The following is a 12,004-nucleotide window of genomic DNA, read 5'->3' on the forward strand; positions in this document are numbered from 1 at the left end:
ATGCTAAATAACCAATTAACTTAAACGAATAGCAAAACTAATGTATTTAAGCATTTCAAGTTGTATTAGTTCATGTGTTAGGCACAAAGATTAAACGATAATGAACATTGGTGTATTCAATGTTACACAATAATAAAGTAATACTTTACTAAAGTTGTAAAAACAAGTCAATTCATAAAGAAATAATTATGCAAAATTTGTTGATTTTCTCTAACTCAGGCCATCCAAGATGTATAGGTGACTTTTTTCTTCAGTACAACCTTTAAGAGACAAAGGCACACTTTTAGGGTCAAAAGGTACACATGTTGAGAAAACAAAAGACATAGCTATTGATACAGCACAATGAGGTCTGTCATATGTTATGTTATACACATTATGTACATTACATAGCTGTGTTGTTATAAATACTATGTTGTACTATAAACAATGTTATAAATATTGTTCGGTTTTAATAGTTTTAATTCACAAGACTTATTCACAAAATTCACAAGTTTTAGTTTTTTTCTCACGGTCTATATTAATTTTTGTAGCATGTACAACAGAAATCAAAATCAAACATACAAAATAAAATAAATAACTAAAAATAACAATAATAATATAAAGGTGCATCATATAACAATAATGGTATATCAATCGCAGGTTATACAAGTTACACAGAGAAAAGATTTGTATCAGCTTCCTTCAGGAATCCTAGAAAGGGACTCCAAATTTTGAAAAACTTTTCAGGTTTTCTCTTGACTTTAAGTTAATTTTTCTAAAGTCAAACAATAAGACAAATTCTGTTACCATTGTCCAAAATGCAGGCTTTCTGTATTTTTCCTAAAAACAAGCTATTATCTTCACAAGATTTAAATATATCGTCAGGTGTCATGAATAATAATATTGTTAACAAGTACCATTGTAACAAGTACCAAAACCATTGACCTCCACTTTGTGAGTCATCAAGAAAAAAAAACTTCAATGTTCTGCTCAAGAAAAAAATCAGATTTTTCATCTTGGATGGCCTGAGGGTGAATAAATTACCAATGTTTGAGTGAACAATCCTTTTATTATGAACTGAACCAACTTAAACTGAATAATAATATTTTAAAGCTAAATTTAAATCTGTCGTTTATTCGATGTTGTTTGCATTACTGATTCGTATTATGCATACTGTCAATCGCCTTTCTTATTGTGTGATTTGATTGAATCTGATTTGATAGTACTGATGCGTTTGACTAAATGCGACTGAACTTCTCTGGAAAGTGTAAATGAGAAAACAAACTGTTAAAGAACTGATTGGGATTCCATGTCTTAGCAAAGCAGTCCTCTGAAACATCTGAATGATGGCACTAACATTTTGCAAGCAATGTACACAAACCTCATGTATTAGATATTTAAACATACAGTATATAAGTCTAAATGTTGGCTTCAGGCAGATGGCAGGATGAAAGTTCACTTACATATAAGTTCATGTTATACATAACATTGGAGTTTGGTAATGGTCAAGCGTTTCGCTAAATGAGACGATAGTAGGCATTTTCTCGGCCCTTCAAAGAAAAGAATAAATCTTGTGATTTAGAGCTGCACGATTTTGGATAAAATCGCAATTTATTTATTATTAGAGATCACGATTCTCCCATGATCCTGAATAGATGACATTATTACAGAAAATAATCATTTATTCGATGTTCAGACGAAATTTTAATTAACTGCAGATTAAAAAATAATTATATATAATTTAAACGGATAATTTATAATTTAATAATAATATAATTTTAATTTAAATGGTTATAATTTAAATTAACTTCAATTTAAATGAACAATTCAACGACTCATTTATAAAAACTTGGAACGTTTCATTACCTGATGAATCAGCATTTTTGAATCGCTTGAACACATTATTGAGTGACAAATACTTTTTTAATAGTTGAAGTTGACAGTGTAATTACTACAACCTTCATTTGAAGCGTCAAGTTGCTTAGATTTTTTTAATCTCAGATATATTTATATGTAAATTAATATAATTTAATCTACCGCTACTGTAGACATCAGTGTGTTTAAACTTACCCCAGACCTTCTGTGGCAATTATAATATTTATAAAACAGAAATAGTAACACTGTCTGAAAAAAATAAATCGAATGCAGGTTTGAACCAACTGTACAACTATAATCATCAAAGCTTTAATAAACACACAAATTACAGATTGTTAAAAAATGTATATCATTCATTTTATTGTGGTGCTTTTACTTATATATATTTGTAGCCTGTTGATCTTTCATATGTAACCCTTAATAAAATTTTATATAGCAACATTTTATCAACAATAGAAACAATGTAAATGAGATTGTATTTGGTGAACTTTGACACTTGTATGGTATGCCTTTTTTTGCTTCCATGTTCCTTTAAAATGTTTTCTTTGTTTGTTTTGTTCTGAACTGTTTTGAAAAAAATAAAATAAATAAATAAAATATAAAAAAAATAATTAAACTATTATAATGTGGGTGTCTGAATTAAGCTAGCGATTTTTACCGATTAATCGTGCAGCTCTATAGTGATTGCTCCGAATAAGACACAAGAAGCTCAGTTTATACCGAGACCAGCCGCTCCTGCAGTTAAGCTGAACTCATGCTCTGCTGACCTTAGCATAACACTGGTTTCTTCCTTAATCTGGATCTACAGGAGCCAATGTGCGGTGACAGCCAGCAGCAGAGTGGAGCCCAGTGTGGAGGCCAGAGAGGTGGAGAGTGGCCCACCGTTGAACACCAGCTTATAGGACACCACCTCCTGCTGCAGGCCGCTCTCCTCCGCCAGACAACGGAAAACACCCTCCTTCAAGGGCAGCTCGGGGGTCGGAGCCAGGACGCAGGAGGAGCCTGAGATGGTGCAGGGGTACGTCTTGATGCAGTTGTCTTTCTCCCAGCGGTAAGAGGCGTGATAGGAGCGAACGGGGCAGGGCAGCAGGACCGGCCCATCTTTATCTACTAAAACTTCTTTGGGGATAGTGCTGCGGGCTTTAGGAGCTGTTTTAGAGAATGGTGGGAAATGTTTTAGTGTGATGAAATGATTATGTGGTACTTATAGTGTACATAAAGGACAGTGCCTATTTATTTAGCAATATACAGTTGGAAGACAGAATTATTAGCCTCCCCAAATTTTTAGCCCCCCTGTTTGTTTATTCAACACGTATTTAAACATAATAGTTTTAATAAGTTATTTCTAATAACTGATTTATTTTATCTTTGCCATGATGACTGAAAGTAATATTTTAATAGATATTTTTATGACACTTCTATACAGCTTAAAGCGACATTTAAAGGCTTAACTAGGTTAATTAGGTTAACTAGGCAGGTTTATTATATAATATATTATTGTATAATGATGGTTTAACGAGGGGGTAATAATTTTGACCTTAAAATAGTGTTTAAAAAATTAAAAACTGCTTTTATTCTAGCCAAAATAAAACAAATAGGACTTTCACCAGAAGAAAAAAATAATATCAAACATGCTGTGAAAATTTCCCTGCTCTGTCACACATAATTTAGGAAATATTTAAAAAAAAGAAAAATAATTAAAATTGTATCTTTAAATAAAATCTGTAAATGAAAAAAAAAACAAAATTAAAATAAAAGGAAAATTAATGAACACACACACACACGCATCTATATATATATACATACACACACACACACATACATACATATATACATACATACATACATACATAGATACTTACATACATACATATACATTAAATTTCCTTTTATTTTAATTGTAGTTTTTTTTTTTTTAAGTAAAAGTACAACGCCTTAGTCATTACATTACATTTATTCTTAAGAATATTTCATTTGATTATAGTACTTTTGACAATTTACATATTGGAATCAGAATCTGAAAACGTATATCCCAGATAAATAATAATAAATGTTAACAAAAAAAGTGCAAGATAAAAAGTAACAGAGGCTGCAATATCTGCTACCAGATTTATTTTCAGTTGGTAATTTATAGTTAATACTAAAGTGTTTTTTTACCCATACTGACACTGACACATCCAATAGAGATGTTAAAATCAGCTAAAATTTTGCAAGTAATGTATTTTGTATAGGTGTGTGGTGAGGGGGCGTGGCCGAGAGCCGTGGGAACGGGGTGAGGCCACCGCGTAAGTGGATACACGTGCGGTGCGCACCTGCCTCGGATCCCACGGAAGGAGCTCTGGACCATAAAAGGAGGACCGATGGCAGAGGAAGCCGAGAGAGGACCGGGCCCGGGCATGTTATTTTACTTTTGCTTTCAGTTTGACGGCAGTCTCCGTGAGGAGCTGCCGTCCGTTTGTTTTTGGTTTAGGCGGCAGTCTCCGTGAGGAGATGCCGTCATTGTTATTAATAAATATTTAAAACCGGCGTCGGTTCTCCGCCTCCTTCTTCCCGGCGGCCAAAGGGCCGTAAACTTCATTACAGGGGTGCCGAAACCCGGGAGAAGGAGGGACGCGTTGTCCAGATGCCCTCGCAGCTGAGAGAGGGGGCGAGTGTTCGGGAGTTAACCCGAGTGGGGGAGAAACCCGTCCGTCTGCCCAGAGTGCCGGGGCGGCCTGAGGCTGGCGAGGAAAGGATCTGCCTGCTGCCGTCTCCCAGCATGGGGAGGAGCAGGGGACGCGGGGCTCACCGCCGGAAGGGAAAGAGCTGAAGGGAGCCATCCCACAGAACCCGGGGGAGTCGCCGCGATCCGCCATGATGCCAGAGCCTGCATCCATCCACCGAAGCGGGAGCGGAGCAGGAGACCAGAAATGCCGCCAGCCAGCCAGGAGAACCGCCGCCGGACGCCAGAAGACGGACGGGTGGATAGATTCCTCCACAGGGCTCCCAGCACGTCGTCGCATCTCTCAGCTGGTGGAGGACCGAGTGGCAGCGTGTCTGGAGAACCGAACCCCAATTATTATTTTTTTTTTTCCTCTCTCCCCTTTCTCGGTCTACTCTGTCTTTCCTCCTTTTTTTTCCATCACCTTTTCTCTCGGCCCGTCTCATATAGGTCTTGCGGGTGCTGCGGCGCCAAACCCCCCCCCCCCCCCCCCCCCCCCCCCCCCCGGAGTATGCACAGCCACGGGGTGCCCCCGGCCTGTGATGGGAGATGGGGGTATGTGGCGAGGGGGCGTGGCCGAGAGCCGTGGGAACGGGGTGAGGCCACCGCGTAAGTGGATACACGTGCGGTGCGCACCTGCCTCGGATCCCACGGAAGGAGCTCTGGACCATAAAAGGAGGACCGATGGCAGAGGAAGCCGAGAGAGGACCGGGCTCGGGCATGTTATTTTACTTTTGCTTTCAGTTTGACGGCAGTCTCCGTGAGGAGCTGCCGTCCGTTTGTTTTTGGTTTAGGCGGCAGTCTCCGTGAGGAGCTGCCGTCATTGTTATTAATAAATATTTTAAACCGGCGTCGGTTCTCCGCCTCCTTCTTCCCGGCGGCCAAAGGGCCGTAAACTTCATTACAAGGTGATATATATATTACAGCACCAAAAACACCAAAAATGATTGAGGTCATGTTCATGTTTTGTGTGATAAGTCAATATATTGATTATTGTGACAGGCCTAAAGTAGTGCTTTCAAAAGACTGATCGCATCCACAATAAGTTTGTATTTACATTAATTGTGTGTACTCACTGTGTATAAATACTGTGTTTATATAAATAAAAAATACCTAAATTGCAAAAAAATTCAACTAAATATTTACCTATATTTATATTTACATCGACTTTGTATTACATATAAATATTTAATTTATAAAATAAGCATTATCTCAAATATATATTAATATATGCATGACAAGCATGTTATTATTTCAAGTTATTGAGTTATTTCAAAGTAACTTAAGGTTAACAAGTTCCAAATTAAATACTCCCAGGCAAGTGATAAGAAAGGAATGAAAACTGGATGTTTCAGAGGAAACAGGAGGATGCTGAAACAGTTTGGAACGCTTTCAAATTTCTCAGTCAGTGCTGTAAAGTGTAATGTAATACAATACAACAAAAAATATTTTGAACAACCTACCTTTAGCATCGCCACAGATTGAGGCATTAGAGTGGTCAAGCGTCTGAATAAGGCTTCTGATTTCAAAAAGAAAGACACAAAAATCGGTTTACTTCAGAAATGAAAGCAGTGATGCATCATTTGTTGGTTTATTACATTAGCTAGTGCATATGTACCCGGTGTTAATGCTGCCTGTGGTGATCGCAGTGCACTTCTTCTTGTGCACGTCCCACGCACAATATGGGTCCCGTGAAAGGATGCATTCCCTACAGCTGAGACCGTAACGACCGCAGTCCGCCAGAGGGAGGCGCTGCACTTCAAGTTGTGTGCCAATGTAGAGATGACCCTGGCACAAAGCACAATACAGAGGTGAAAGCGCCATCTGCCTCCTATGATCAAACACTATTTTTTAAAACTATGTGAACAGCCTTTGAATTACATTTCGCTGTAAAGTAAAAATGTTAAATATTATTATATTACAGTAGAATAATGTGATCCAGCATTGCAGGCTAAAATTGGCCTATTTTAATGTAAAACAAGACACTGTAGGCAGGTTTTTCGTTCACAGTGCACATCATTTTTGAGAGTTTGGACTATTTTTCCAAGCAGGACTCATATACACCAAACATTTTTATACATAGGTATATTATAAAGATTTATACAGAGGGATTTAATTTGTCAGATTATGTATACAGTTCAAATTTCAGAATTATTAGCCCTCCTGAAATATATATATATATATATATATATATATATATATATATATATATATATATATATATATTCTTTAATTTATTTTGCCATGATGACAGTAAATAAGATTTTACTAGATATTTTTTAATATGCTAGTATTCAGATTAAAGTGTACTTTAAAAGCTATATTAGGTTAATTAGGCATCTTAGTTAATCAACACATATAAGGGGCTAACACTATTAACCTTGAAATGTTTTTTTTTTTTAACTGCTTTCATTTTAGCCAAAATAAATCAAATAAGACAAATTATGTTTCTATTAAACATAATTTGGGAAATATTTGACAGTAGGGCTAATAATTCTGACTTCAACTGTACACCATTTTCTGAATTATGGAGTGATACATAAAAAAGATTCCCAAAATTCCTTTTGTCAAATAAAGAAATAAATAAAAACAAACAAGTATTTTAAATGTGACTTTATCCAATGCTTAAATGTTTGTGCTAGACCTCTATGCAAATTTGCACATATTTAATTAAACATTTACATATTTCATATGGTTATCATTTACATATTATATATATTATATTTACTATTATTATAATTTATTCAAGTGATGTTATCTACAGTAGTCAACATTCGAAGTGGATAAAAAAAAATCTAAACTGTCCTGAAACCAAAATGGGTGTTGTTCAATAGTTTTAAAATGATTTGATGAAAGGTGATAAACCACTTCCAATGTTGACTAAAATATATTTATTTAGTTTTTCACTTGTAGTGTCTTGTTTCAAAAAGCAGGTCTCTACCTTTTTGGGGTCGATGGCCATGTTGGTGACAGGACTGTCGTCATGGAATAAGGAGTACTGTGCGATGATAAAGGCTCCTTCTATGGTGTGGAGCACCTTCAGGACTTTACCTTTTTCTGTACAGAAGACACAAGAAAAACTGCATTACAAAAGATTAACAAAACAGTAACAGAATGAGAGAAAAATGTATGGGATGCCATAATGAATGTTTGATGTATTCTGTATTTAGTTATAGAAATTTTAATTAGCATTCAGGTTTGTTTGTTTTTTTGAAAGAAGTTTCTTATAGTCTCACCAAGGCTGCATTTCAATATTCTTGTGAAATATTAAAGTAAGCATGGATATATTTTAGAATATGTTCAGTTCTTGTGATTCAAAGTCTGTAAATTCAGGAATATTACTCTTAACTCTACTCATTTTATTTCTAGAGCCCTTTCAACCAACCACAATGGGTACCAAAGTGCTGTACATAAAACATATAATACATGCAAACTTGCAAGGAAGGAGCCAAAACACAAAAACTTACTACACGTGATTAAATGCTAAATAAAAAAAAATGTTTTCAGTGACTTCTGAAAAGACTCCAAAGTAGGAGATGTTCTTAAGGAAAGTGGAAGATTGTTCCAAAGTCTTGGAGCTGCTACTGAAAAAGCTCTATCACCTCGACATTTCATTACTCTGGTCTTCAGTGTCACATGATCCTTCAGATATCATTTTAACATGCTAATTTGGCTGCTTTATTGTGATCAGTTATTATTGCTGCTCAATCATATTTTATCCATATTAATGTGTGCTTGATGAATTGTGTTTAATGAAGGTTTTATATTAAAAAATTGTCATTTAAATGGTAACATAATATACTTTTTTTGCACCAAATCATTAGTATGATTTCTGAAAAAAAATGCAGCTGTAAAATTCAACAGAAAATAAATGACATTTTATAATTTATTCATTTAGAAATATTAAGAACATTTTTTTTAAATTATAATAAAATTTTACAATATTAGTTTTTTATTGTTATTTTTAATAAAAAAATGTATCTGGTGAGAAGAAAAATAAAGTATTCCTTTTAAAATAAACACTTAAAGTTAATTTAAAAAAAATATATACATCATAAAAGCTTTCATAATGTATTTTGTACTGTGATTTATTCTTGCACATTACTGAAGTCAGTTCTTTGTCATGATTGAATGCATTAAACATTCTGAATGTGTACTAATGAATAAACAAATACTGCAGTGACAATCAATCATGACATCATACAGTACATTACGAGGTGCATTACGCAGCATAAATAATGCATTAAAATGCTTTTATAGTACATTATATATAAAGGCTTATGGTAAAGTGCTACCAAATAATATGAAAATTACTATTTGTCAGTGTCATCAAAAATCCTTATATCAATGCATCTCTAGCTATAAAAAAATCTCAATTACTCATGCTCTTTAGCACATTTCTCTGCAGTTTACTGTACCTGTGCCCAGATAAATGATGCTGTAGTGTTCATCATTGACAGCCAAGACTGTGTCTGCCACAATATGAGTGAAGTGGTCTTGAACAGACAACTCCAGAGGAACGTCATGGACCGGGCCGATCACTTCTTCAATTTCTGGGTGATCCCTGATCACACTCAGGATCTTCTGGTTATGAGCTTGAGTGTTATTCTTGAAAGCACACTGGATGGAGGAAGACCACACAAATGATGAATCAGGTTGTGTTTTTGTTTTAGTATCTAATAGATGTGTTAAAATGCATAAGAACGTGATTAAAAATACTGTATAACCTCTGTTAAGCTAATTTTGACTTTGCTTTGACTTTGTGTGTTTACCGTTCCAGGACGTGGATTTGCCAACGGTGAGTTGTAGCCCTTCAGTTTGGATGAAGAAAAGGCTTTGTCAATATCTTCAATAGAGTACGCACATACTACGGTCGTGTTCCTGTTGAAAAACATAAACAGGAGACACAGATTTTTGAAGCCTGTGCATTACTGTACACCTTCGCTCATATGCAAAAACTAATTAGCTGATAATTATTTTTTACATTTTGGTCTTTAACTCATGATACGTTTTTCACAGAAGCATTATCTACAAAATTAGTGAAATGCTTTATATCTTTTGAAGATCTGAAACCAATATTAAATACATATTGCACATCAAAAACAAACAGCAGACCAAACGGGCTGCAAATGAATCAGTTGTGATGTGGTGATAAGATATCTACACTGCAACATTTGCTTATCTTACTTAGATTTTCGTCTTTGTTTCTAATCCAAATATCTAAACATTCTTAAATCAAGAAGCCTTTTCTAGACAAGCAAACATATTGTCTTGTTTTAAAAAATAAAATGCCAACATTAAGTGAGTTTTTTCTAAAAGCAAGCTAAACAATCTGCCAATGGGGTAAGCTAAATAATCGTATGTCAAAAAAAATATATATATATATTTTGCTTTCACCAGTGGCAGATTATTTTGCCTGTTTTGTGTGTTATTAAGTTTTAACTATTGATTGATTGATTGATTGATTGATTGATTGATTGATTGATTGATTGATTGATTGATTCATTTATTTATTCATTCATTTTCCTTTGGCTTAGTCCCTTTATTCATCAGTGGTCATCACAACGGAAAGAACCTGCCAACTTATCCAGCACATGTTTTACACAGCGGATGCCCTTCCAGCCACCACCCAGTACTGGGAAACATTCATAAACTCTCACATTCACACACATACACTACAGCTAATTAAGCTTATTCAATTCACCAATAGCACATGTCTTTGAATTGCGGGGGGGAACCTTAGCACCTGGAGGAAACCCACACGAGAACATGCAAACTCCACACAGAAATGTCAATTTCAAATTATTGCTATGAAGCGACAATGCTACCCACTGTGCCACTGTGTTGCCATTTGTTTTAACCAAGTTAACCAAATTTTATAATTAAATTTTTCAAGGGAAAAAAAAATAAGAAAAGGCTCATATTCTATACATTTTTTTCTGAATGAATGAAAGACCAAAACAAAAGACTTCAAGTGAAGATCTGTAAGAATGTAATGAACTGTACAAAAATTTGTCATTTTGAAATCTGCCAAAGATTGCATTTAACATCACAGTTTATTTTATTTATTTGTGCTTTAATTAATTGGTTTTATGTGATTGTTATGTAAAAAGAGGGGGAATATATATTTAAATATACAATGTCAACCAATATTGACACTGTTAATATGATATTAAAACTTGTATATCTGTACACTACCTGACAAAAGTCTTGTCACCTACATAAATGTTAGGAACAACAAATAATAACTTGACTTCTAGTTGATCATTTGGTATCAGAAGTGGCTTATATGAAAAGCAAAGGCCTCTAGATTACAATTATTTTACCAAAATAAAATATCATGCCTTGATTTTTAATTATTTAATTAGGACAGTAAGGTCTGACTTTGCTTAGACATGAGTCTTGTCACTTAACAGAAATAATGTACAGTATAGAATATAAAGTCATGGTGCAGTAGAAAAAGAATGAATATTGTGTTTGACTCCCATGAGCTTGGAGGACTGCATCCATACATCTCTGCTATGACTCAAATAACTTATTAATAGTCATCTGGAATGGCAAAGAAAAGGTTCTTGCAGGACTCCCCAGTTCATCAAGAATGTTCATGTCTGGTGACTGGGCTGTCCAATCCTGGAGCACCTTGATCTTCTTTGCTTTCAGGAACTTTGATGTGGATGCTGAAATCTGAGGAGCAGTGCTACACTGCTGAAAAATTTGCCCTCTCCTGTGGTTTGTAATATAATGGGCAACACAGATGTCTTGATACCTCAGGCTGTTAATGTTGTCATCCTCTACATATCTTTTGCACCCCCCATACTGAATGTAACCCCACAACTATGATTTTTTCTTCACCAATAGGTCCTCTGTAGTATTTGTGATGATTGGGATGTAATTCAACAGATGATTCATCAGAAAAATCTACCTTCTGCCACTTTTCCAAATGATCAACTAGAAGTCAAGTAATTGTTTGTTGCTCTTACAACTGTGATCGGCGACAAGACTTTTGTCAGGTAGTGTACTGTATTTTCCAGAAAAAAATTGTTGGACAAGACTTTATCTTCGGTTTTTGTATATTGTATTGTTGAAAGGTGGAAAATCATACAGTACAAGTATAGTCTAAGTCACATTTTAAAAAATCATTAACAAATAATGTAAAACAGGCTACCCATAGACCAGCAAAACATCTACAAACATTATAAAAATGTATTTTGCTTCCCCTCACCACACAACAAATCCCTTAAAAAATGAATGAGACCTATAAAACCAACAGAAATGGTTTATAAATTACATTAAAACAAAGGCAAATGGCATTTGCTATAAATGACATTTCATCATAAAGGTCAAGCCAAAACAAATTTATCAAAACTAAAAGTGGAACTAGCTTTGTGTTTTAACTGTGCTACCTTACAAAAATCACTCCCATCTGCACCAACACACACACTTTGCATA

At 34.9% G+C, this 12,004-nt stretch overlaps 2 protein-coding genes across 4 annotated transcripts in view; both read right to left on the reverse strand.

Moving 5' to 3' along the window:
* The window catches only part of tlr18 (toll-like receptor 18), a 50,000-nt gene that overhangs the window by 18,187 nt on the left and 19,809 nt on the right, over nucleotides 1-12,004 (reverse strand). The gene's annotated exons all lie outside the window — the stretch shown is intronic.
* The window catches only part of si:ch211-113g11.6, a 40,359-nt gene that overhangs the window by 4,007 nt on the left and 24,348 nt on the right, over nucleotides 1-12,004 (reverse strand). For 2 of the 3 annotated variants that reach the window (XR_015510548.1, XM_087285950.1), the window contains exons 9-14: nucleotides 9,328-9,436; nucleotides 8,974-9,175; nucleotides 7,497-7,612; nucleotides 6,174-6,343; nucleotides 6,019-6,074; nucleotides 2,622-3,003 (exon numbers count right to left, since the gene is read on the reverse strand). Coding sequence is in view for 2 of the 3 variants with exons in the window: in XM_087285950.1 (XP_087142076.1) it covers nucleotides 2,657-3,003; nucleotides 6,019-6,074; nucleotides 6,174-6,343; nucleotides 7,497-7,612; nucleotides 8,974-9,175; nucleotides 9,328-9,436 (1,000 nt within the window). In the remaining variant the exon portion in view is untranslated. 3 annotated transcript variants of the gene reach the window in all.

Source organism: Danio rerio, chromosome 16 (genome assembly GCF_052040795.2).
Source record: "Danio rerio strain M-AB ecotype USA chromosome 16, GRCz13ab, whole genome shotgun sequence".
Classification (NCBI taxonomy): Eukaryota; Metazoa; Chordata; class Actinopteri; order Cypriniformes; family Danionidae; genus Danio; species Danio rerio.